The sequence below is a fragment of the Lipophrys pholis genome, assembly GCF_963383615.2.
Source record: "Lipophrys pholis genome assembly, chromosome: 12".
Lineage (NCBI taxonomy): Eukaryota > Metazoa > Chordata > Actinopteri > Blenniiformes > Blenniidae > Lipophrys > Lipophrys pholis.
This window is the reverse complement of record NC_137641.1, coordinates 25,199,932-25,226,909: the sequence shown is the minus strand read 5'-3', so window position 1 is coordinate 25,226,909 and position 26,978 is coordinate 25,199,932. Positions and strand designations below refer to the sequence as shown.

At 40.7% G+C, this 26,978-nt stretch overlaps 3 protein-coding genes across 4 annotated transcripts; all 3 read right to left on the bottom strand.

Annotated features, from left to right (window-relative positions):
- Positions 1-516: 516 nt before the first annotated feature.
- On the bottom strand, positions 517-11,831 carry LOC308117708 (cytotoxic granule associated RNA binding protein TIA1-like). Of its 2 annotated transcripts, none has more exons than XM_080476764.1 (12): positions 11,612-11,831; positions 9,721-9,817; positions 9,331-9,429; positions 6,484-6,538; positions 6,300-6,387; positions 5,563-5,638; positions 5,361-5,466; positions 3,885-3,983; positions 3,708-3,792; positions 3,468-3,609; positions 3,230-3,378; positions 517-2,638 (listed from the first exon to the last, which is right to left on the bottom strand). In XM_080476764.1, exons 1-12 carry the CDS (start codon positions 11,635-11,637, stop codon positions 2,500-2,502), a joined length of 1,161 nt encoding a protein of 386 aa, XP_080332890.1. In that variant the 5' UTR covers positions 11,638-11,831; the 3' UTR covers positions 517-2,499. The 2 variants fall into 2 exon arrangements, with proteins under 2 accessions (XP_080332890.1, XP_080332891.1); XM_080476765.1 differs by having other exon boundaries at positions 3,230-3,375.
- Positions 11,832-13,764: 1,933 nt separating this feature from the next.
- On the bottom strand, positions 13,765-18,454 carry dtwd2 (DTW domain containing 2). Its single transcript, XM_080476800.1, has 6 exons — positions 18,047-18,454; positions 17,843-17,933; positions 16,141-16,235; positions 15,204-15,402; positions 14,379-14,507; positions 13,765-14,282 (listed from the first exon to the last, which is right to left on the bottom strand). The coding sequence occupies exons 1-6, from the start codon at positions 18,208-18,210 to the stop codon at positions 14,103-14,105; spliced, it is 858 nt and encodes a 285-aa protein (XP_080332926.1). The 5' UTR covers positions 18,211-18,454; the 3' UTR covers positions 13,765-14,102.
- A 2,243-nt stretch (positions 18,455-20,697) lies between these two features.
- Positions 20,698-26,152, bottom strand: LOC308117697 (uncharacterized protein). The gene is made up of 2 exons (XM_080476751.1): positions 25,928-26,152; positions 20,698-24,168 (listed from the first exon to the last, which is right to left on the bottom strand). Exons 1-2 carry the CDS (start codon positions 26,050-26,052, stop codon positions 21,966-21,968), a joined length of 2,328 nt encoding a protein of 775 aa, XP_080332877.1. The 5' UTR covers positions 26,053-26,152; the 3' UTR covers positions 20,698-21,965.
- Between the last annotated feature and the right edge of the window lie 826 nt (positions 26,153-26,978).

Genomic DNA, 26,978 nt, shown 5'->3' with positions numbered 1-26,978 from the left:
TGATCTTTTGCAGGCCAGACAGAGACCACACAGGCACCACAAAAGGCCTGCAGACCATGAAATGCCCATGTTTGGTCCAAGGTGGCAGTAGACAACATTATCTCTAACTGACAGAATCAAACAAGTGTGTAATCTTTACCAGAAAATTGGTCATTAAAGACCAAATCGTTCAATTCTGGGTTTTACACCAGAACTATTCCAATTATTTGTAGGTTTTTGATTTCCTTTGTTTTGATTTGCATCACACTGGAGTCCTGTTGATTCTCACCGGATATTTTTCCAGTTAATTGTGTTTCTGAAAGACAAGCGAAACTCAACTTTCCATCATTGATGGATTTCAGTTTCAACTCCGAACAGCATCGTTACGACCATATAACCAGAATGGCTATTATTCTACCGAGCTAGTTCATCTGGATATCATCACAAATACACGTCAATTAATAAACCAATTATAGAGTATGTACATCTCAAATGAGGTTCACATGTGTTTAAAATAATTTCATTTCCATAACCTGTGCTGGACGTTGTTCTTGTTTTTTAATACACTAGCTGGTTTAAATGAGAACATGCAAACAGTGTAAATGTGAGCTGTTTTAAGCGTCAGCACTTTAATGGGACAAAGCAAAACCACAAATCATGTTACTGAAGCATCAACAGAACTCCCCTGGCAAAACATGGGCTGAAAACATTCTTCTTAGGCACTGCCTACTCTCGGATGATTTTTGGTTAAATTAAAATGAACTCACTGATAAGGCAACACAATGGATTCTTTCAAAAATCATATCAAAATGATGGGTGACCACAGTGCAAAATTCTGATCCTTAATCTGGTTGTTTGTCAGACTCTAAAAAAAAAAAAAAACAACTGTTGTGTCAATCTAAAATAGAATAACTTAAATCATGAGTGAAATGTAAGTCTGGAGGTTTTCTGCATTGCATAGCAATGCTGCGCGTCCTCCGAGCCTCTGCATGAAAATGAAGTGTTGCACTGTTTCTACTGTACACGGACCAGCACTGGACAGAGATGCTACTGTCAAAACCCCATCAGGAGCAAGCACGCTTCCTTAATTAACAGGTTGTCTTTATACAGATTCAGTACAATTGAACAGACTGTTTGGTTATTTACATAAAACAGACTCCCAAATGAAATCACAAATAAAGTGGAATGCAAAAAACATAAAAAAAAAAAAAAAAGAAAAACCCTAGTATTTCAAATTGTGTGAAAAGATAACCTTAAGTATTTGTGCAATATTTGTCTGCCTATACATACGATAAGAGTGGCAGTAATCCCTGCAATTGGTTTGAGATATTCTAATTTAAAAAATAAAGTTGACAGTTGACAGCCACTTAATGTTTTATAAACAAACATAAAATGTCTCACGATTTTGATGGTGTCACTTCAACATTTCTTTTATAAGATAGTCCCAAAACAGAACACAAAAAGGCAAAAGCTTCTTTATACAATGTCCGCATGTTAACGTCGCTCAAAACCGAAGAAAGAAAATGACACGTTTTCTATTATGTTTGTAGCAAAAAGAAAAGGAGAAGGAAAAAAAAAAAGGATGGCGTAGTCCTTCTGATTCAGGGGGGAGGGGGGGGGGGATGACCTGGACATAGTCTTGTGTGTAAAAGCATCAGTTCATGCACACACGTAAGCACACACACATAATTCTAATCCACCAGAGTGTTCTCCGTCTGCTCGGTCCGATCCGGGAGATGAAGCGAAGGAGCGCTGGAGTTGTTGTATCCACGTTCAAAACCTGCTGACTTCTTCTTCTACTCAGTGATTCCCTACATTTCACAGAATGACTCGACAACACCCTGAGAGCTCGCTGGGACTCGTGTTTAGCTTCAGTAGCCGGTGGACAGACCAATAGTGAGGCCTCAACTGAGAGGAAAACTTAAAAAAAAGAAATGAAAAGAACGCACTTAAATCTTTACACGTTTCGTGGCTGCATTGGAATACTGTGGACTATCGGGTGCTTTGTGTGGAAAGCCTCTTCTCCCTCGCACGATTGTTAAATATTGGTATAAAATCTGCCCTTGCACGTTGGCTTTGTCGGGCAGAAAAAAATTTAAAAATAAACACAAGCTGCTGCTTTTACATGGATTTAACTCATGGGACATTTTCCTTTTCAACTAAACTGTGGCTGTGCTGGAAATTTCTTGACACTTGATGTTTAATTTACATTTGGCCAGTATGACACCAAACAATAAAATGGGCCCCAGGTGTGCAAGGTGTATTAGCAGTAGCTTTAACGGTGTTAAAGTGTAGAGAATCATCTTCACACTTGCAGATTTGGGCAGTGGGTGTAGGGTTTCCTTTATTTTTTTTCCTTTTTTTGGGGGTGCTGGCAGGATTGAGAAAAATGGCGTACCAGCTACACTAACGGTAATTTCTTTTGTGAGGTGACAGACAGAGCACATCTAATGCGCTCCTTCCCCAGCTGAGTATCATCCACGTGGCCTCGGAGGCTTAAGAGAGAGACGGCTACTGTGCTCAGTGGGTGTGGTAGCCAGCGGTGCCCATGCCGGCCTGGTTGGTAAGTACCGTCCCGTTGACGCCCTGCCCGGGCTCCACCATGCCGCCGTTACTCATGGCGCCCACGCCTGTCCATCCGGCTCCAGCATGTAAATGACTGCAGCGGCACAGAGAAACGGCAGGAGTTAAAGGTCAGGGGCAGGATGGAGACCTTCTAAAGTGTTGTGGTAGAAGAACAAGACAAGCCAGCAGATACACTGAGCCCAGTTTTCAAGACTAGACAAATCTCAAAATACATTGAAACTCTGGTTTATATATTTTAGTCCATCATCCTATTTTTTCTGAGGAAGTTTGTATGTCGGGACATGACTCTCAAACTTCCTGTTAGTATTAAAATGCATGGTCTTGTTGAAAATGGTGACTGCAACAAGCGTTGAGGATAAGTGTCATGTCATCAAATTCTCCACCACTGCACATCATATTTGTTTTAAACATAGAAGTAAAAGAACAACATAAAGCATATAGATTGCAGAGAAACTTCATAATCAAATCTACGACTCCAACAAGTCTAACAGCTTCACTTTCCATATTCAAATGACGCGGCTCTTTACAGAGCTGATATTAAAATACCTGCAAATATGAAATACAAATCAGCTGCCAGAACAAGCATCAAGGACAGCAAAAGAAACCGAGACGTGTGCAAGATAATCACATTTGCGAGTTACTTTGACTTTAAATAGTTACTCACTTGTATCCCTGCTGATCCCAAGTCTGCCCGTACATGCCGTAGCTTGGCATCTGCCACCCATTAGGCACATACTGACCAATCTGCTGCGTGTTGCTGTACCACTGACCCCACTGACTGTAGGGCTGCGCTGCGAAGCTCACCGTGTTCTGCTGACGTACAGAGGAATATTTTAGGGGGCGCGAGATCACGTTGCAGCAAAGATCTCCCAGCAAAGTGCTGCAGCTGCTGTGCACCATACCTGTGCCATTTGTACTGGCTGGATGGGCCCCTGGACCATGTCCGTTGTTTCCTTGCCCCAGTAACACTTAACAACATAGCCTTCTATGGATGTGCCATTCACTGAAACTATAGCATGAGCCGCCGCCTCATGGGAATTAAACCTGCGCCAAGAAAAACAAAACAAAAACAGTCCACACGACAGATTCCTTGACATCATTTGGATAGTTTAGATAGATAGATAGAGAAAGTCCAGATTTACCTCACAAAAGAGTAGCCTTTCTCTGGGAAAACTCGGATTTCCATGATTTGGCCGAAAGGGGAGAAGGTCTGTCTCATGATTTGCTCTGGGAATGAAAAGAAAAGCCCGACAGTTTAAATGTGTGAAAAAATAAATAAATAAAAAAAAACATCTTCTGTGCGCTTCAATGCGACTCACCTGTGAGACCTGTTGTGACTCCTCCGCAGTATACGGTGCAGTTACTCGGGCTGGACTGGCCCACGACCTCGTCAAAAGATAACTGCTTGCTGTTGTTCGCTACGAGGGAAGAACACAAAAGAGTTTATGAGTGTAGTCATCAAATTATTTCTCTTACTATCCCCCACCCGTTTGAACTTAACTAGCTCATAAACAAAGATTGCTTTTAGGAAACAAGAATCATCTTTTATTTACTTCTCACCAGCCTGTCCATCAACCCGGGACGGCAAAATCAATGCTACACAACTCGTATTTATAGCCTGAAGCCAGAAACTAATTGATGTCATTCTGATGCGATTCTGGGAGAAAATAATTGTGCAAAGTCTTGAAGAGCTGTCTGTGTTCTAACCAAACATTTTAACTATTTAGCTGTGATTTCCTTTTCATTTGTCAGGTCTGAAGAGAACGTGAGGCGCAGCACTGGCTCCTGTTACCCGAATGAAATCAGAAGAAAAACAGAGAACTTCATTTTGACTGTAGCTTCAAAATATACATTTTTTACTCAAATACAGCCATTGTTTGTTTTTGTTTTTTTGCAAGATTTTTACTACTAATAACACTTCCTTGTCTACATATCCCTACAAAAGCTATTAAAATCTTAAATGAACTTTGTTTTTCTTTTGTTAGATTTTCTCTATTCAAGAAGAAAACATTTTTTTATTGAAGTAACGATATTCTTGAACTTGAAATATCTAGTCATTCGTTTATAATAAAGTATTTTAGAAGGATAATAATAATACATTATCAACCACAAGCTAGGTGATTCTTATACAGTCCAAAGGGCAAAATAGCCTAAATTTGAATTAAACACAGGAAAGCCTTGATAGTGTCTACCTCATGAAAAACTCCATTTAGTATTTCACCATTGGTTGACTTAAAGCAAAACTGAAATGAGCTGGAGGCAACTTCAGTGTCTGAGAAAAAAAAAAGGAAATATTTTTTATTTTGTTTTATTTCTAATATTGTATAACACAAAACTGCCAGAAGTAAGTGCAGATCTTTTCTCCCATTCTTAAACATCTCATCAAACTCTTTCAATGACTCAAAACAAATGGCCCTCTCTTCTCGACAGACACGAGACTCATTTTCTTTTCATATTGAACAGTAATCAACTTTCAATATACCGAAACGTGTACATTTTTAATCTCACATGGTTTTGTCGCATTTGTTTGGTGGTGAGGTACGTTTGTTTAATGAGAAGAAGTTGATCTGAGGCTGAATGAAATCTATTCAAGGTAGGAGCTGATTAGGATTCTGGCCTGCAATTTTATATTTGAATGAAACCATCGGTGTGTCGTTACCTCAGTCTGAACACTGTCATCCAGCAAACAAATATAAAGCCCTCAGTGGAAACAAATTCTGCTGATGGGATTCACCATTTTCAAAGTCTCAAAACAAGCATCCACAGCACTCTGCCATCCATCACTCTGAACTCACTTTCATTCGTAGATTTGGGAGCAGGTTTCCTCGTGGCCCAGTTGGTCCTGATCTGCCTCCCTCCTAACCACTGACCCCCCATCTGCTGGATGGCGTTCTCTGCATCCTGATCCGATCACACAACAAGCCCAACACGTAAAATAAAACACCAAACGTGTGATACAAGCCTGGCGATTGTTTCAGCAGCTGCGTCTACACTTACCCATTTGTTGAAGAAGGAGACAAAGCCGTAGCCTTTAGATTTTCCTGTGGCCATGTCTTTTACCACTCGACAATCACTGCAACAAGAGACACACCGTCACTTCAGTTTCACATGAACCTTGTTGATTCTGATCAAATAAAGCCCAAACCAGCATCACATCTGGCTCATTAGTGAGATTATTTTTATACACGTCATGAGGGGTATTCTTGATACAGGACTATAAATGTACACACAAAGTTAAATGTTTGCATAGTAATTCTGATGATTGATTGCAGCACTAATGTTTTCAAAGCATTACTAAATAACCGGATCACTGCTGCATTGACTGTATTGACGATGTTGGAAACCTTAAAAGGACTGAAGCATTGTTGGTTCGGGGTGTTGAACATATGGCCTGTGGCCCCAACCCGGCCCATTCCAGAGCGCAGGGTGATCTCACATTGTGTAAAAATTATAAACGTCAACTTTTTAAATTACAAAAATAATTGCTGTTCATAAATTATTCCGTGGGGATCATACTGTTTTAGTAAAAAGTGATGGAAACGAGACAACACAGAGACCTGACACTCGAGAAGTGAAAGATGCATTACTGGTTTCCATAATGTTCCTCTTACTTAAAACATAAGTAAACCATTAGAATTCTGGTATTTTATAGGTTATTATGGTTACTTTTCTGGTCCACTGGAGATCAAATTGGGCTGAGTCTGGCCCCTGAAGTAAAAAGAGAAGACACTTACGATATTTTCCCGAAAGGAGCAAACGCTGCTTTTATGTCATCTGTGGTGATTTCAGGACTTAGATCTCCAACAAACACATGGAAGTGACCTGATGAAAATAACATTATTCCCATTTTATTGCACAGAAGTCGAAATCTAAACTGATGGCACGATAGAAAATGACACTGCGACGCTGTTCACTCACTGCTTGTGTCTTTCTTTTGGCTGGTTGGTGTCGTGGCCCAGTTGACCTTGACCTCCTGCAAGAGAGACAGATAAAGCGAGGAAGAGGAGAGAGGTGAGACATCGGACACGATTGCAGAGGGAAGGAAGCTTTCTTTTCTTTGATTAGAGGATTTGTCACACACCAGTTTTACTTATTTTGTGATTGAGAACTTCTTTTTTTTTCTTTTCTTAATAAGATGGTCTCTGCACACCTGTCCTTTACACCACCAACACAATCTGATTTATCCATTGTTATGATCAACTTTACATACCTCTGTATTAATTAACACACAGTAAAACACAATGGAGAAATTTAAAAGGGATATCAAGACTTCACCTTCATAATCAGGAAAATGTCACTCTCAGTCTAGTAATAATTTGGAGCAAAACTGAAGGAAGTAAGGTCCAAATAACAAGGGACTTACAAACAAGTGATTTTTACGAACTTGTTATACTCCTCAAATGGTCCTTCAATACCTGTTGAGGATAAAATATTTTCAACTGAATGTATCTGTCTTTCAAGTTGCTCTTAAGTGGAATCTAAGTGGAAATAACTTTGCAAAAGAACACACAGCAGTAAAGATATAGGGGAGGGAGAGCAGAGCAATCAGAGTAGATCAAAGAACGTTAACATGATTACACAGCAGGGCCACGGGAAATTAATTCATACAGATGGAGAGTCGTTGGGAGGAAAACCGTCATTAACAACAGACAGCATGGAGCATGACGTGAGCGTAAAAAAAACGCAAAAAAAAAAAACAAACGGCACGTGTACACAAGTTATCCTTTTGTCTATACCGTCATCTTCCACATACACTCAAATGTAAAGAAACTGCTATTTAATGAGTGATGTGTTCACACTTTGCAGCACAGATGTGAGCATAAACAGGTGAATTTCTCCCCTCGATCGAACCAAACCTGCCAACAGGGGGACCTAATGCAGTTTGACTTGAAATAAACTAAACGAAGAAGCGATGGCGATCAAGCACATCGATTTTTTATAAAATGTCTCGATAGCAAAGTAGGTTTTAATCGCCTCTGCATAAATCCCATGATTGCAGCGAGTCCAGAACATACAATTGTGGACGTTCCTCAGGGTTCAATAAATACATCTCTTGCGAGTTAATCCTGCATCACCTCAAGATATAATTTAATTTTTTATTTTTGTTTTTTATTCTACTAGCGGTAACTTAAGCCTCCAGTTACAATTATCAGATTTTATGAAGTTTAAACTGCATGTGTGGAGTTTCCAGGTTTTCTCTATTGCACAGTCAGCTGGGATTCACTAGTCACTAAGACGCTCAGCTGAGCAACGATGCACAGAAGACGGTCTAAAAATACTATTAGTAATATCGTCGAGTATGTGATTTAGCTGATTATACTAAATTCAGAAATCATTGTATAAAAAAACTTGAATTACAAGCTAGTAGGTGCTTTAATGCCCCAGTCAACTGTTGTATTCGTATTTTCTTACCCTCATAGATATTTGTCTTCACTCTAATACATCTAATTTATGCTTATATTGATCATTTCCTGGATTTATTGAGGGGATTCTGAACAGATTCCAAACAATTTGAGTTAAAGTGAGTAGTATGGACAGTGTTATGATGGATGTGTGCTGCTGTGGTTTATCTATTCTGGTTTATTCAAAGAAGTGTGAGTGTTTCCATTTGAACACTTTTGTGAAATGAACCAACGCTTTCCTGGAGCCGTTTTATGAGCCGTGGGCCGACGAAAAATAATATAACAATAGCTTTTGAGAAAGTCATTCTTCAAATGAGATTAAATGTCTTTTTTCGCTCCTGTTTTGGTCTGAAATAAAAAGACTGCAAAGTGTGAACATATCCTGAGACCGCAAGTAGGCGTATAGAAACCTGGTCCTACAGAAACAGAACTTCTCTTCATCTGTTTATCGAATGAAACAAGTCTGGTTATTTAACCTCTTCTTTTACAAACTGGGATATTTAAGTACTCGTGAATGTTTTTGGTTTTCAAATAAAAATTCTAAACAAAACAGCTTTTTTTGTCCATCTGTGTTTGAGTGAACACTTTTAGAGAAGATGTTTTAGTTGGATTTAGTCAGTAATGCTGCTGTATGACGGACAGGTGTTGTGTGACATCTGAGTTAATGTGTCCAGATAATTATAGAAAATCTACCTAACAGAAGAGAGTACCTTGGATCATACTTGATCATTGCTTTTCCACTATTGAATTTTTTTTGTAGAGATAGACCTTTATGCAAAACATCAGATAGTTTTTTTGTTTAACACTTGAATTTGCTACAAATTTTTTGCAAACAAAATTCTTAAGTGTTCCTCAATATGGTGCTTTTTTTTTTAATGTAGAAACCTGAACGTTTTAATATAGTTCACGGATTATAGTGGCAAACATGCAAGGATCCTTAATCTTTCATTGCAAAGTAGAATATTTTCAGATTCAAGCAACTTCTTTTTAAGTTTATATAATTTATCAATCTTCCACAAACTATTAATTTTGTTTACGTGACAGTAACTTGGCACAGATCTTCTGGAGTGTATTGAAAATGGCTAATCCATCACCAAAAGCTTTTGTTTTCAAGTTTCCTGAAGCGTTGCAGCAATAAGATTACAGATGAGTGTCTGCTGTCGCCACCACGGTCATGTCAGGCTGAGCACAGAAGAAGAATGATGTGCACGAGGGAATAAAACAAATTAAGTGAAGTGGAGCAGGAGCAGGGCAGTAAGATAAGGCCTCAACAAGACACAACTTCCTCCAGCCGCTTCATTTCAAGCCCTGCCCACACACAGCCTTGCCCTAGTTGACTCACCCAGGAGATATGATAGCTTACCTTACCCAGTATTTTCCGACCGTTCATGGCTGCGATTGTCGCAGTGGCATGTCTATGCTCATAGAACTCCACAAAGCAGTACGGATCGTGACCTGCTGTCTGGAGTGGACAGAAAACACAGGTATACAAGCATTAATGAGCGGGACGACACAGGCGTCAGCACGGGAGGCTGTCACACTGCTGCAAGGCAGTGCAGTGAATCAACAGGATAAACATCGGGGGAGGAGAGAAAGTCACTAGGACAGACCACGCGGGCAGGAAGCAAAGGCTTTCTCCATCAATTCCCAGGAGGAGGAGTGTTGTTGTGGGTTTTACAAGGAAAACGATAGGCAAGGCCGAGCCAAAAGAAGGAAGACAACAGTGGGAGAAAAGAACGTCCAATCAACTCACATCTACAATCATTTTACAGCTTTTGCAGGGTCCGATCTGGCCAAACAACTCCAGGATGAGGGCTTCTGTCACGTCCCGGGACAGATTCCCCACATACCTAGACGGACAAAGACAAGACCATTGTTACACATTTTTACTCCAAAATCAAACTCGAACTGAAAACCAAGTTCTGAATCTACCATTCACAGTCTGACAGTTCTTTCTGCTGCACCAGGAGCTCTGTGTTACTCTACACCCACAAACACACACAAGGATCAGAAGGTGATGGGTTCCTCCCTCACAAATTGTTTGAAAAGGTGCAAAGTAGTGCAGCTTTGTGGAAAATCGTTGTGAAGCTGTGATTCTGAACCGGGAAGAAAACATCTGCATAACTTGGTTTCACTACAAAGATGAGACTTTAAAAGAAGAAATTGTATTATAAAAGAAATATACTTCAGATTTTAGGAAATTATTACTTAAAATGATGAATTCACACAAATATTGGAACTCACAGACAGAAATTACTTTCTTACACGGCCTCCTCTTAAATAACAATATTTGCATCTGCAAAGTAATTGATAACAACAGTTTCTAAATATTTGAAACATCTACAAACACGTGTTTGCCTGTACCACAGCAAATTACAGTTTAATTTAATTAATTTGAAGCGAAAACTCTAGCAAAAGTGGTTCATATTTTTGCATGTTTTATACAAGTAAACCAATAAAATGTAAGCAAATAAAATGTTAAGACTCAAATTAACATGCGGCTCACTCAGAAGAAACAAAGGCAAAAGTATAAGCTGTGCTGTTTCAATATTCTTTGGTGTGCTTTGTGCATAACACTGGATACTTCTGAACAAATAATTGGGTGATCTTTGGCATAAACCATTGCAGATTAATCAATAATGTAAGTAAACAGTTTCAGCCAAAACATATCCAAACAAGGCATTTGGGACAGTTCAGCACCGCTGCTTACTTGGAAGAGTAAGACTAGTAGCCTTGTAAAAATAGACACGTTTTCTCATGCAATGTCAAAAACAAACAGCGGAGGAGCACACAGCAATGCATAGATTCCCTTGCATGCACATTCATTTTTGCCACTTTAACTCTATCATCGGGGTTCATTAAAATACAAATGATTATATATTTTAAAAAAAAAACTAATCTTCTGCATGTTTTGAGTCAGAATTATGTGTAATTATTACAAGCTGTACCCATCAGCCAAAACAAAAGCGCAGCTGAGGACACGGAATATTGTTGCTGACCTTGCTTTGACTCAATCTTGGCTTTAAATAGACTCATAATTAATACAATATTTCAGATTTTATTGAGTAGCTCTGACTAACATGTATGAGGTTTAGTGGTAATAAATATGACCATTTAGACAGCTTGCTGGGCCTGTGCTGTGACAAATTGCATCGCCCTCACTCGGAGGATGAGGAGGATGAGGATGATGGCATGCCAAACTCCATTGTAAAACAAGGCAGTTTAATGTTATTCGGCTCATCGCGGGACTACACTGCGTTGCAACGCAACCTGGTCAAATCTGATAAACCCCTGATGGATAAAAATGTATTTCGACATGTCCAAAACATAGCAAACTGCTGTGTGTTTCAGCGTACACTTTAACTTTTTGGCCGCGTTCTGTCGCGTTAAATTCAAGATTTTTCTCGAATTAGCTCGCGAGCTAGCGTTACCTAACGTCTAGCATGTAGCGGCGGTAAGCCGCCGCCGTGCGTTCGGTTCACATTCAGACGTCGTGGAAGTTGTGTTCGATAAATAGCAGCACATAAACACGTTGAAATGTGATATTTTATGGGGGGGTTTGGGGCCCAGTCTTGAGTGGGCTCCGTGTGACGAGCCGCTGCCGCCGCCGCTCAACGTTACGTGACGAACACACAAACACTCACAGGGTTTTGGGCTGGTCATCGTCCATTTTGCTTCGCTTCGCTGGCCGAAAACAAGTCGCAACCCTGAGAGCAAATCCACGACTGTCGCGGGCAGCTGCCGGTGACGCCGTCGAGTTATCTTTTTGTTCCGAAGTCCGAGCTGGATGAGCTCCGATGTTAGCTTCACAGTGAACAATGGACAGCCGACAAAGATGGCGGAGCGGCCGGGCCGAGCCGCACCGCGCATGCGCGGCGGTTCAGCCAGAGGCGACAGAGTGCAGAATCAGACCAAGAGACGGCACAAAAACATCCGGATTCATGGAGAAAAACCAAGAGAAAGACTAAAAAAAACCAAATGGATTCATGGAGAAAAAATCAATAAAAATGCATATAAGCAAGCACACTCATGGAGAAATACCAAGAGACAGCACAAAAGCAACCACATTTATGGAGAAAAATCAAGAGAAAGGCACAAAACCAACCACATTTATGCTGAAAAACCAAGGGAAATGCACAAAAACCACCACATTCACGGAGAAACACCAAGGGAAAGGCACATAAACAACCAGCCATGGAGAAAAATCAAGAGAAAGCACAAAACGACCAAATTCACAGAGAAAAACGTGTGCGCGCGTGCGTGTGGGTGTGTGGGTGTTCAAATTCATCTTTCCCTACTGACTTGTCGGTTAACAAGAAACAATATAAAATGATGTATTGAAATATATGGATATCAAATAAAGATATACAGCAGGACTTTTCTCTTCAAAAGGTTTAAATGTTCAAATTGAGTAAAAATGAATAGAACTTCAATAAGAAGTACAAAAAGTATGTTTGTGAATCAGTCTGAACCACTCATAATAATTTATTTACAACTTGTTGCCACCAGCTCTAGTACAGATGTATATAATATCCACATCTTTGTGTGTGTGTGTGTGTGTGTGTGTGTGTGTGTGTAGGCTATCCCACTAAAGTACAAAGAATTTGTACTTAAATCGCAGCTTTACATGTAAGTGTTCTATATTTATCATTGCTTCATATTCATCGTCCGAGCCACTTATGATGTCCTACCCCACAAACCTACAGCTATGGCTTGGTAAGGACCCAGCATGTACCCTGTGCTCAGCCCCAGCTACACTCAAACACATCCTTGTTGGCTTTCGGGCGGAAGATGCTGCGGTCCTCCAACCTAGCAGCCGAGGTAGAGGACAGAGGCCAGAAGATAAAGGGGCGCCCAGCGGAGGAGGGGTGCAGGGGCCTTGTTGCCTGTTCGACATCAAAGACGCTGAGGGCGATGGGAATCAGGGGACAAGCACACAGACGAGCACTCAAAGAGCTGGCCGATGCTCCTGAGAGGTCCAGTCACTGGCTGTGGATGAAAAGGGGTAACACCAGCAGGGCTGCTAAAGGAAACAGTTAACCACAGGACAGACACCCAGGTCTGATCAACCTGAGGTGGGCCTGCCTCAGCAGAGGGTGTATTGTGATAAATGGCCGAAACACCCGATGGTGCCGAGGTGCACATCTGACGATGTGTCCTGCGGTTAAAGCCTGTAACAGCCCGTTTCGGGCCACTGAAAACCAATCGTATGTGATATCACATCATCATTTATTTATTTTTCGATGCTGCTCCTTCCCAATCATGGTGAATTGAAAATGTAGAAAGCTTTAGCGTACAAACTCTTTGTCCACTTTTATGAAAGGAACAAATAAAAGTTTTGCCAGTGTCCATCTTTTTAAAAGTGATCAGAATAAAACATCCCCAAACACCTTCATTGAGTTTTTGCACAGTAATTTAGTTCATATTTACAGGAAATTAGTGCACAACAGCAGCCTGCAATGTGTTTGTTTTCATCATACTTGACACGTTATTGAAGCCCTAATGTGATAATAAGACCTCTTATCCATGTGTACTCTACTGAGTTGTTATTTTCATGTCATACAAAAGTATTCTGGAATGTTTCGCAGTGTTTTGTGTTGTATTTAATAAAACCTTCTTCAGGCCACAAATGCAAATTCAACAGGCATTTTCTACAAAAGTATGAAATTATCGCTGTAGAATGAAGCAGTGGAAACCTCACATACAGTTTAGTACAATTCACAACTCTCTTCAGTGCTGTGTCTTGTCTCTTTGGTATTTTCCCCCTTTATTTCCCCATCGTTTACGTGAAAGATGATTATTATTAGAAATTTCAGCCCTTCCTGATGTGACCACACAATAACCGATGTAGTTTTGTATAAAAGTCAAAAGTTGGAAAAAATGTAAACATTTTTTTTCCCCGCCTTTCAAAAATTAAACTGAAAAACCTGATTTCCTCTCGACGCAGCGCTTCAAGTAAAACGTTAACTCGTCATGAATTCACTTTGAATGAACGAAAAATATATAAATTACAATTATGCTCAGACAAAATAAAACAAGGTCCTGTAGAAGTGCTTCATGCTGCTCTGTGATAACAGTCCTACACAGCAGCGACGTGACGAGACGAGAGAGCCGGCCTCCGTTCTGAAGTCCGTCTCATCTGGGGCAGATGTTGTGGTCGGTGATGAGCTTCTCCATCCTCTTGATCTTGCGTTTGTTCTTGGGCATGGGTTTGTCGTACATGCCGTTCTTCAGCAGGTGCTCTTTGCTGTGATGGATCTGAGCGCCATGCTGCAGCTGGAAGGAGCACAGAGCGTTCAGCGGCCTCAGCAGGACCTGCGGGGCAAACGTAGTTCAACACTTTGAATGAACCAGTCGTGGCATTTATTGAATGGAAAGAAAGAAAAAAAACACCTCCCGTGATGCCCTCACCTCCTGGATGTGTTCGTCCTGCTCCAGGATGGACAGAGCGACAGCAGCACACTCCAGCGTGGACAGGCAGATGTTGGAGGGCTGCGTACGGATCACATACTGACTGGACAGGGTCCTGTTGAGCTGCACCTGAAGAGCCAGAGCAGAAGGGATCAAACAGTCTGTAGTCATGTACAACCATCACACTTAAAATCTTTCAGGCACTTCAAAACGATTTGCACACAAATGAACTGCAGGTCGAACACCATGAAACATTTCCCATAGCTACTACTAACTGATAATGATAGTTCAGCCTCAAATTTCTCATTTTTGAACAGATCAGCCACTAAATCTGGCCATCCTTTTCCTCCACAAACTTGGATGCAACTCTGCCAATGTAGCTCCTATAAAGCTTTTAAATATCATTAAACTACATTAGCTGTTAAACCACCAGTGACTCGATGTCGTCAGATGAGCCAAGACGGAAACTGGGTAAACAGAGGCTTTGAAAATTCAATCATATGCATGAAAGCAAGAAGAAAAACCTGCTAATAAATGATATCAAGGCTGCAGTTTTTTACCAAATAAAAATTCCACGCAGCACTCATTCTTTGCTTCCATCTGATGTAAGACTGCAGATTGGGTTGGAGTTAAAGGTCGACTTGAGGATTTTTTTTTGTCTGACAGTTTAACAACCAGTGGGTGGAACTGACGTCATCTCAGGTATGCAGGAATCTTTCCTCTATGTCAACAACACTGTGTGAGACGCGGAGGGTGATTCATTCGATTCATTCTTCATGCAATAACACCTGACCACCTCTTCCTCTTCCTCCTCCTCCTCCTCACCTGTTTAGGCAGGTGGAAGAGGCTATTTTTGAGGAACATGTTTTTGGCCTGGCTCCACGTCCCGTCGATGATGATCACGTTATGTTTCACGGCGCTCACGTCCTCGCATTGCACCAGCTCCTCCAGGTTCTGGGATTTGGGCCCCGGGTACAAGATCAAGGTCCTGCTGTCCCGACACACCGCAGCCAGCTCCGGGTGCCTGAGCGGAACATCAGCGTAGACATGGAAGAAAGATCTCTTGATGAATCAACCCCAATGTGTGATTCAAATGTGTGTTAAGATTTCAAGTTGGTCAGATTAATGGAGAAAAAAAGGTTTTGTTAAATATTATTTAAATAATCAAAAATCTGCATTTCTACCTTTAAAAAAAATCTAGAAATGGAAAAAAAAGCCTAATTGACTTCTGTCCAAGAAACACACCTTTTATAACTTCTATTTATTGTGTGATACCAACAGAAAATGCACCACTTATGACTAACAAGCAGGCATGTTGACAAAAGACATACCGTTACTTGAATTCATTCTATTTGTAAAGAGCATATATTCAGTCACATACTTTTTTTTATGTTTTAAAGATAAATGCATCAACCAAAAAGTAGTCTGACCATTAAAAAGAGAGATGCTACACCAGTCACCGCTGAGCTTATCTCTTTCTGTATATATATGGACATTTAACTTAATGTTACGTATTTAACTCTTAACGAACCTTCATTTTGTGTAGAGATATGTAAAAAGAATTCCCCCCAGGGATTATTAAAGTAGGGTGGAAAATATTCAACTCATGTTCAGCCAGACTCCTAAATATTGTATTTTGTGACCGTCGTCAATTCATAATGATTTGCTTGAGACGAAACACAAATAAAATCTTATGTTACACAATATGGTCACTCAACAGATAGCAGGTTTAAAGATACATATTTGAAGACAGCTTACTTACTTTTCCTCATTGAACCGTCTCCCAACGATGACGTTGCATTTCCCTTGTGGTAAACAAGCGGCGAGCAGAGGGACTGTGCGCAGCACTCGACTCTCCTGAAAGCGAACAGAAGGGAACCATCACCCTCTCATACACATGTCATCCACATTTCAATGATGGGAACAATATTTGATTGTTTAACCATGAAATAAACATTGAGAAATGTGTTATTGATTATTGGTAATGCTGCTTATCTAGATGGTGAAGTCAGAAAATGAAAAGAAACTCCAGGTAGGTTACTCCTGCTTCACAGTACAGGTTCCTGGTTAAAACCATATTTTTCATATATTCTGTGTTGAATGCCTGTGAGGTCAATAACCAAACTGTAAACAGAATATGTTCTGGGATATGTATTGATATTCAAGTACTGCGTACATACATTCATCATACTCACACTTCATGCTTTCGTTCTAGTAGCATGTTGTATGTTTATGTCTTATTTACAAGCTTCTTTCACTGCACTGAGGATCTCATTGCACCTTGTGGTACAATGTGGTACTGCAGGATTGGACTATAAGACATGGTCATGGACAGATTTTCCCTCCTTTTCATTGCTTTTTTTATTAGAAACCAAAGCGAGAACATATTATACATTATTACATACTATCAATATCTCATGACATAAAAACCCACATAGACTCATACTCACTACAAAGATATGAGAAGAAAAAATATAAACGTAAATCCACCACAAAAACAACCAAACTGACCAGGTTTTGAAATATTCAGTTATTCTAGGTAGTGCACATGATAAGCAGGTGGCAACGTTTCTGAAAAAGAGGTTGGTGTTTGAATCCCACTGAGGGCTGCACCAGACTAAAACCAGTGCCAATTCAAACATGCGATCAATAATCTTCTGTGGTCACTCTGGACTTTCAGCACATCAAAAATAGAAACCAAGAAAGTAAGATGATAGAGGAGCTGCATATCTCTTCTACTGCAAATCGAATCCTTCAAAAATATTGACTTTCAAGTGCACCACTGCTGTTGTGTGATATTTGTAATACAGCTTGGTATAGGCAACACATAAATGGCTGCCTTGCATCTCTGGCTGATAAAGTTAACGGTCCGACTTTATAACGGTTGGTGGTCGCTGTTCTTTCAATATTGATGGTGCAGTGCCTCACTGCTGTTGCTTCTGTCCTGTGAGGGTCCGTCGGGCATTTCTGGGACAGTGGTGGCCTTGAGGCAAGAGAAGCGGACTTCAGATCAGGAAGCTCGCAAAATCGAATCCCACAGCGGACAGGTCACCACTGTGACTGCTGACCAGAGCGCCATAATGTGGGCTGCTCACCGTATCCCAGAAATAGGAAGAGTAATAAATGTGGGGATTAATAAAGTATGACTAGTTCAGTTTAACACAAATATTCTATTCAAAATTGGTCAGACTGACTGCAATATATAATTTATAACGACTACAGGTATCACAGATTTTTACAACTAATCTCTTATGGGTGAAACTCAAAGCATTCCTGATATTCCCACAACTGAGCAGAAACTGATGAATATCATCCCAGTTTTTGACAGATGAAGTAACTTTTAACTGGGAGAAACTCAAACTTGGCATCTTTAATCCATGTGATCCTACTTTACTGCGGGTGTGTGGTGAATGATCCCTGTTGGGTGAGACAGTGAAGTAGTACATGTTATATATATGGCTCACCTCTGCAGGATGCTGCACTACATACAGACAGGTGGACACCTCCAGGGGTTGTGGTGGGAGAAAGGGACAGAGACAAACCTTCTGAGGGCGGCTGTGAGGGGGAAAAAGATGAAAACTTGTCAGGTTCTACTTCAACACAGCAGCAGCAGCACAGCGAGTCCTCTCGGCGCTAGTTAGCATTAGCTTCGATTTAATTCATCTCACCGGCACCGTAAACACGTCGGTCTCCTATCTCCCTCCTCCACCGGGAGGGCGGCCAGGTCCCCGAAAGCGTCCACCAGTCCGTCCTCTGTCGAGGAGCCGTCGCCGGCCTCCGACTCGTCTTCTCCGGGGGTCAAAGAAGAGCAAAATCCGGGGACATTGTCCATCGTGCAGTTAGCACGAAGCTAACTCAGCAGCCGGCAGAAAGAAATGACTACCGCTGCAGAGATACACCAACTAGAACTGGTGACGCTTGTTCCCTCAAAATATGATAACATTCGACACAGAAACGCACGTACACTTACAACATGTTTTAGTAAAATACATACGTGCTCCAGAAAATACGAAACCGAACTAAACTTGCCTTTAGAGGTGCAATGTAATATTCCTGTAATACCTCTTTTGTACGTTAGGTGTCGACAATGAGCCACATTGTTCGGCTTCAACTTGTTTCGTTATAATTTAGTAGTGTGACATTCAGTCATCGATGTTTTTAGGGTTTTAGTGACCAAACTGAAGGCAGAAGGGAGCAGTGTTGGCAACTCCTCATTAAGGTTAATAGTTATTGGCTGGCCTGAAAGTTGCATAAATAATCCAACACAAGGTACTTGGAAGTAATGATACGTCTTTGCACAAAGTCTTGCCAGTTTACTCACTTTGTCACTGTTAGATCAAGTTTTTGCTTCTCCGGGTGTTGTTGGAGACTTCCAGAGACTGATGTTTTACACACAGCCCAATTTCACCGCTAAATTTAATCCCCTCAAAATCTCACTCACCTTTACATTTAAACTTTAAGGTTTTTGTTTGTTGTGGCACAGAGTATTCATGAAGAAAATGTCTATGAAAAAAGTTACAACTTAAAATTACAAGTATCTCTCAGTTTTAATGAAACATTCTGGTGCAAAATACAGAGTAATGTCCCAGAAATGTTTCCCATAGCTGCTGCATTCTGCATGTTTTTTTTACAAACTCACCCTGTGAGCACGGCTGATGTCTCAACGTGGGTCCCAATGTTTTGTTATCTCTGCTACTTTAAAAAAATATGTGTTAAAAAAAAACAGGCTTTTTTTCTTTGAAATTTTTATAATTTGCTTGGTGGTTTGGCAGACCTGAATAGAGCCACTTGCGTGACTGTTTTGGACCACGGGACTTGTGTTTGACACCCCTGCTCTATAATAACTGGGGTAGCCTGAATCTGGATGGGTAAGGCCTGGTTGATTAGTTTACTACCTGCACAATGACAAGCAATCCATATAGCACTGCAGGGTTTTGTTTTTTGTTTTTTTTCAAATTTCCATCAAACATATCAATAAGGCATGATGGATGTCAGTATTTCAATGTATTGGAATAACTATTATTTATATCTATTGTACAGCTTCAGTTGTTTTTGTTATATTTCCTCTGCAATGTACAATCAAGTATTTGTGACTCTGGATAATCTAGACAGTTGAAAATATTTGCGTGCAAATAATATGACACAGACACAAACTACAAAATTAGAAACTAATGCCAAAGAAATATAGAGACAATAAAAGATTTTATTTCATAAGTGTGGTATGTTATTGTATGTTATTGGCCAAATTATAACTAACAGAAAAAATATATATTCTTAAGGAGTAAACTGTGGATATAACTAAAACGAATTCATAATAAACTGTTGAGCTTGAGCGTCACCATGTGCCAGTCCTCACTGTTGTGTATCTGCTCTATGTGTTACAGTTCTATGATCAGGAGACTTGTTTTGGTGATGTACTTGTCTGTCAAACTTGAGCTCACTGCTGCCTCCTGGTGACGTGGAGGAACAACATCATGGAGCTGAATATTTGCTGCACTGGGTGTCGCCAAAGTCCATTTTAACTATCTGCAATAGGATCTTCGAAACTCTCTTAACACAACCGTGACATTGACAAATCAACTCCAAAAATCTTTTTGAAACAAATTTACCTTTGTTTTTCCCATTTCCATTTTAAACCTTGTTTGTGTGCAAACTGATGGGTGCATGTGTTGTTTCCAGTTTCTCCTCTTCAAGGTCAACACGCACAGGATCACTGCTGAGCTCCAGATGGCACATTTGGATTCAGGACTAGAGGCGACTGCATGCGCAAAAATTATGCAGCATTAATGAAACCCTGTGTAGAATAAATACTGCAATCCCCAACCCACACAAAAGTGTTGCATTTATGACTGGTTTATTCTTAACCGTCACATGTCAGAAGGCTTCAATGCTTATGGATCATAAGTCCATAATGTATTTTGTGAAAGAAAAGAACACAGAACTCATATGGAGCTGCAAGGGCCTTACTGTCACATATTGTTTACTTGCCCTACAAAGTTCCTTAATTCTTAACTTAAAACTATGAAATGTTGTAATCTTTCAGATCTTTAACAATGAGAAATGATAGTTCCACAATGATGCAAGTTGTGTGTTCATAATATTCCTCGCAGATCCTTATCGGTTTATTTTTTATCAGTGGAAAAAAAACACACTCAAAAAAGCGCTGTATCCAGTTCAATAAACACACTTGAAGAAAGGTCTCCATGTATATTGTGTCCTAATTGCCCTTTAAAAACAGAACAGTGTTGTGCAATCACCACAGGAGCCCGGCTTCGCTTTCAACGGCAAGTAAGAGACCATAAACACTACAGGTAACTATTCCATGTGTTTTTATTGGTTACGAGTGTTCCCGTATTTGTTGTGAGCTTGCTGTAAACATCACTGTGCTGCATGTCAGTAATCTTGATTCCTCTGTGTCGGATCTTTGCACAGATTGTCCAAATGTACTGAAATATATCATCCAAATACAGTTCAGAAAGCCACATTATAATTTTAATTTCATTTTGAATGGGGACACATGGGACACCAGATGTCAATAACTGTAGCAGAATTATAATTGACCTAATTCACAATGTGCACACTCTTCATCTCAAACTTAAAATCTCAAACCACTTTCTCCCAACATGAAATACTGAGTTACACGGGCGAAGAAATTAATTAAAAAAATAGTAATTTGCAAATATTTCAGTAATGAATTGTGGCAAAGCCGACCAAACCCTTAAACTTAATGTTAGACCAACTAAGTGATAACAAAGCAATTCTAGTTTCCAAGTTGTAATGGTGTGAAATTAATAATAAAACCAGCAAACCTCTATTGATACATTTAGTTTTGATTAACATGAAATCGAACATTTCTCAAACTTTTAACGTGAGCAGCGTGACAATTACAGAAGTGGCTCATGGCGTATATTTCAGAAATATCCTGGTAGATTTGGTAGCCTGTGAAATTCAGTAAAACCATTTCATTATAAATAAGCTAAGAGCATTTAAACATCCCACATTCTCTAAAAGTAATACTCTCTATGTGGATAAGGAGTGTAGATGCATGAATACATTTTTATTTATTTTTTCCCAAGAAAAAAAACTCAACATTAACCAGAGACTCAAGTAATCTGGCAAAATTACCAACTAACATGTGACTGCAGGTTAGCACATGGTTTTCTACACTATTTACAGACCTTGAGTTAAGATGAGGTGTCAGGTTAACAGCCAGGAGGCTTATTTATAGCTGAAGATGCATCCTTCACGTCACACACACACACACACGCATATACACGCACATGCACGCACATGCACGCTCACCCGTTTTATTTGCACTCGCGACTCAAACTTCTGCTGCCACACTATGATTCATGCACTACTCTCGGAGAGATTGGCTTTACCTGAAAAACACATAAAATCATTTACCGTTGTGATAATAACAATTATAAAAAAAAAAAGGCTTAATTCTAAAAATTGTACAGAGAATAGAAAATCTAAACAGCGTACAACCAGAATTACAAAAGCGTGGGAGTTATATCAGACTAGTTGTATTTAATTTTTCAGACCCGATAGAGAACATAGATCACTATATACTTGAAGTTAACACTAAAGTATGACACACTGTCCTTTGTTTTTAGAAGCTTCAGCTGAACTTTTTTCCTGTTTCTCTGTTTTATCCGATTCCTCTGATTTAACGTCAGTCTCCTTTGCTTCAGTTTGTTGAGCAGCTGTCTCAGTCTCATTCGAGACTCCTTCTGTTTCCATGTCTCTGACAGGTATATCATCGCTTTCTTGTGCAACGTCCATTTCCAAAGATGCTGCCAATAGATTCGCAGCTTCAGCGACGTCTGGGGAAACTGGCATCGTTTCCTCTCCATCACCATCGCCCTCGTCTGCGGTCTCCACTGGTGACGCTGTTTCTTTTTCCTCTTCCCTTTGCTCTTTTATTCCAGCCTCCTCTTGTTCCGGAATTTCGACGTCAACTGGAGTCAGAGGCGTTAGATCCAGACATGCCTTCAGAGCGGATGCGGCTTTTTTACGGGGGGGAGCGACGGGTTTGCTTACATCTGAGTCCTGTTTGTGTCGCTCCTCGTTTGCAGGTGCTCTGACGTCTTTATCGTCCATGGCCATCGGGTGATCATCTGTAACTTCCCAGTCCAGTTCCTCTCGGGGGAACTCGAAACCCGAGATACTAAGTGGGTCTACTGGGGGTTGTGGGACTTTTATCGGTACAACTTTCGGTGTCTTTGCTTTACTTTTAGTTGGTTTTGGAGCGTCATCTTCTTCAAGCAATCGAGGAAAAGGCTCTATATCACATGGAGATGAATTACCACTGGACCTGAAGAAGTCCGTGATTTCCTCCTCTGAGTTTGGCATCTCAGATCTTTCAGGCTGGGCCAGAAAATCGCCAAAATCATAGAGTTCTTGGGTCAGAATCCGAGGTCCTTCAGCCGGCTGCTTGTCTTTGTCTGCTGGATCCACCTCCACTACTGGAGTCTCATCTATGAGGACGTATTTCTCCAAGTACCCCCGAGCCTCTCGGTCTGAATGCCTGCTGTGAAAGGACTTCTCAGAGGTCAGGCTTTCTGCATCTTCTTCTTTTATATGGCTGCAGAGCGCTTCCTCGTAAAGGTCTGTGTAAAGAAAGGCCATGGCTTTGGGCTCCTCCAGCAGAATGGGGTCAATGATTTTTGGAGGTCCCTCGGGCAGGAAAATGGGAGTCAGGATCTCTTCTTGGCTTCCAAATAAATTCGAACCACTTGCTTTTGAGGGAAGCCTCAATGGAACACTCTTAGCTGCTCCACCTCCTTCTGCTGTATCAAAACTTTTTGAAAGATAGTTGTCTGTGCCACCATAGAAAAGTTCATCTAGAAGCTCACTGGTGATTTCCACCACACTTGTTGTGTCTGACTTGTCAATATCCACACTTGCAGAAGTGTCTTTAGGTGGCTGAGGATTCTCAATTTCCTGGTTCTCATTGGCAGCATCCACTTCTGGGTCCAACTTTCCCTCTGAGACTACAGCGGGACTTCCTGGAGCCGGAGCATCAATCATGGTAAACGCCTCAAAGTAGTCCACATTTCCAGCACGTCCTAGGACTGGAGGCCTGGAAACTGGAGCCCCAGGTGGATCTGCATTTGCAGCAGCAGGAGGAGAGGGCTTCTCCTGGTCATCTCCTGCTGGGAGCGTCATCTCGTTATCATGGCTCTCCAGACTGACTTTGACGATGGGACTCTCCTCCAGATATGACAGATTGTCTACCATTACTTTGCTCTCCTCTTCATCCACAGAGTCCAGTTTAGGAGGAACAACAATGTTGAGGATTTCAGAGCCTTCACACACTAAACTAAATAGCTGTTGCTCTTTATCCTCCAGGGGATCAATGGGCTCCTCTTGGTCTCTGTCTTCGGGTCTCACATTTGGTTGAGACACCTCCACCAACTCCGGCCGTCCTGAGATGTTGTCAGAGCTTTCTCCAAGGGCTTCCCGTTGACCTTGCCTATTTTTCTGCACGTTCAACCTCTCTTTAGGTTTCTTCCTTCTCGAGATCAAGTCTTCGTCCATGACAAAGATAATCTTCCCAGCAGGATGTGACCCGGGTGTTGCAGAGCATGCTGCAGTTGGATAGTTAGAATCCATGGATTGGTTTCCAGCCTCAGATGCCCACGGCGTATTGCAGCGACTGGGAGTCGTCTCCCAAGCGATTCCACTGTCCTCGCCTTGCATTGTTACCATGGAGAAGGAAGAGTCCATCATCAGGCATTGCATCTTGGGACGGACGCTCTCATCGTGGACGACCTCACGTAAACTGAAAGAAGAGCGTAAACAATGTGATAATGAGGTAGACAGAGGCATCATAAGTACACATATTCTTTATTTAAATGAAAACATACAGATACACTCACTCGTCGTTTAGACTCAATACTTCTATATTTCTACTCTACTGACAACTGGTAACTCGCTGGTGACATAAAAAAGACATGATCCATCAGCAACAGGCCCCACACACCTTCTACAACTCCCCTCCTCTCACCAACTCGTTTCCAGACACCCTTTGTTGCAGATCCACCAGGAAATCTACAACATCCTCTTGACTGCTTGAGCCAATCAATTCAAACACCTTTATCTCTTTAACGCAGCAGTAATAATATCAAGTTCCACCCTCACAATATTTTAATAGTTTTCCCATCACCATTGAAAATTTCTCTGCTTACAATGCCACTCAGGTTAAGAATCTGGCTGTCATCCTCAACTGCTCCCTCTCGTCCCAAACCCAAATCAATAACTTCACGTGGTCTACATGTTTCCACATTCATGACACCAACTGCCTTCATCCCTCCCTCTAAACAAGCAGCACTGCCAAACTGGTCAAAAGAATGGTTTAAAGCATTTCCCTTTGGGATCAATAAAGTATTTCTATTCTATGGACTATTCTAATTCCCTTTTCTGGCCTGGACCCTCACCAGAACAACATCCATCTGTCACATCGCACCTGTCCTCCGAAAAACGCCACTGGCTTCATTTTCAACACGTCCTCTTCAAAATTGTACTTGTCAAACTCAAGGCCATCCATAAGCTCGCTCCTCCATATCTTACTGATCTTTTCCACACCAACTCGTCAAGCCAGACACTCTGATCTCCGCTGATCTCAGCCTCTTTGACCCTGAAGACTGTATGATCACCAAAGAGTCCAGAAACTTCAGACAATTAACAATTCTTTGCTGCACCGAGTCTCTAGGGGGTTATCTGGACTGTATCAGCTCTCACTATGTGGCAACTAGTTTGACCTGTGATAGACATTGCTTTCTGGAGGCACGTTTTCTTTATCAGCTCCTTTTTGTTGTACCTTTGCATCATTTTGACTTTTCAATAGCAGCAGTGACGGCTACACGAGTGAACCTGTGTGTGTGTGTGTGTGTGTGTGTGTGTGTGTGTGTGTGTGTGTGTGTGTGTGTGTGTGTGTAGTCATATCCCAAGCTGAATCAGGAAAACATTTTTTTTTTTTTAAATCTGTGAGGTAGTGTTTTGAAAATATAAGGAGTTAAATAGCAACAAATTATATGAAGCTATCAAATAATAAATATAAAAACATTTTGTCCCAACAAACATATCTGGGATACTGTACTCAATATTTTCTGGATTTAAAACCATTTTAATTGTCTTATTTTGTTGCACTAAACTTTGTGCAAAAAAACATTGTTTTTGTGCAAAGTCATATATTTGAACTTGTTTAATCTATTTAACGCCACTTACAAAGAGAACAATGTGGAATATGATCATTTCAGTGATCAGCGCTGCTGCATTATTTGTTTGTTTGTAATACAGTATCTATACTTATTATTACCAAACAGGTTATTTTACACTTTTGATTTCTAAGTCCTTCATAGCTGTGCCGAAAATATAAACGTGCACACAAAAGGCAATATTGGAGTTTACTCAAAGAAATACAAATTCTACATGTAAAAAGATGACATTCGTCACAATAAAACAAACATCTGAGTGACTTGAGGACTGTTGAAAAAACGCCACCTTCATTATGAAAAATGTTGGACTGTGAACCGCCGTACCTGTTCCGAAGGTTCTCCACATCATCACTGGCTTCGGGGTTTATTCCTGCAAAGTCATCTGGTGTCAACACTGTCATTTCAGCATCGACATCTGAACGTGCAAAATCCTCTCTCACTGTATCCATTATGTCTTTCTCTGGGAGGAAAATATCCACATAAATTAGCTTTAGTCTCGCTGAACGACTCCGTGCTGCTCTGTTGATCACATTCTAAAACAAGTGTGTTGGAGTTGAGTTTTCAGGCTCAGCGTTATCTTGAAATAGAAAACTAGCCTTCCAGTGTTTCATCTGAAGCATTTGCAACATGCAGGGTTAACTTGTGATCTGTTCACACCAGGTGAACTCTCACATTTGGATTAATGCTGTTAACAAAGCTAATCTGGGTTCATTATTTGTAGCCTTGTTTGAATTTTCAGTTGCCCACCCCCCCCCCCCCCCAAAAAAAAAATGTAATGCTGCAACGCTCATTAAAAGTCTCTGCCTCTTTTTCCGTTGCCAGGTCTATATATAATGTTGTACTTGGAGCCTGGATCCAGTGTCATGAGTCTGTCATATTCAAAGCTGCACAACAAATTCATTGCAAAAACAGCCAAATAAAGCAATGTTCATCCGTCATTATAGCTCTAATAACTAGTATTTTCATATCTTGTGTTTAAAATTCTATGTTTCTTTAATTTTGACTCACACTTTAATGAAAAAGTCAGCCTGACACCTGTCTACGTCGGTCACGCAGTGACATGTGACAGGGATGCTATGTGGGAAATGACTGTTAAGAGTTGGTAGGGTTTTGTCCATAGGTTGTATCCGGGCAAACGTTCCTGTGTGGGAACTTGTCTTACATACCTCCAGTTATTCATGAAGTTAATATGACAAAGTGAATAAACACAGTTTTATTTCTATATGTGCAGCTTGAAGATCTACGTTCACGATGTTATGCTGAAAAGGTTGGTGCAAATCATCCGCTATAATTGATCTATAAAGCATTGATCATGAACCTTTTCATCAATAGAACCATATGAGAAATATTAGTCATTGTACAACAAAAAAAAGTT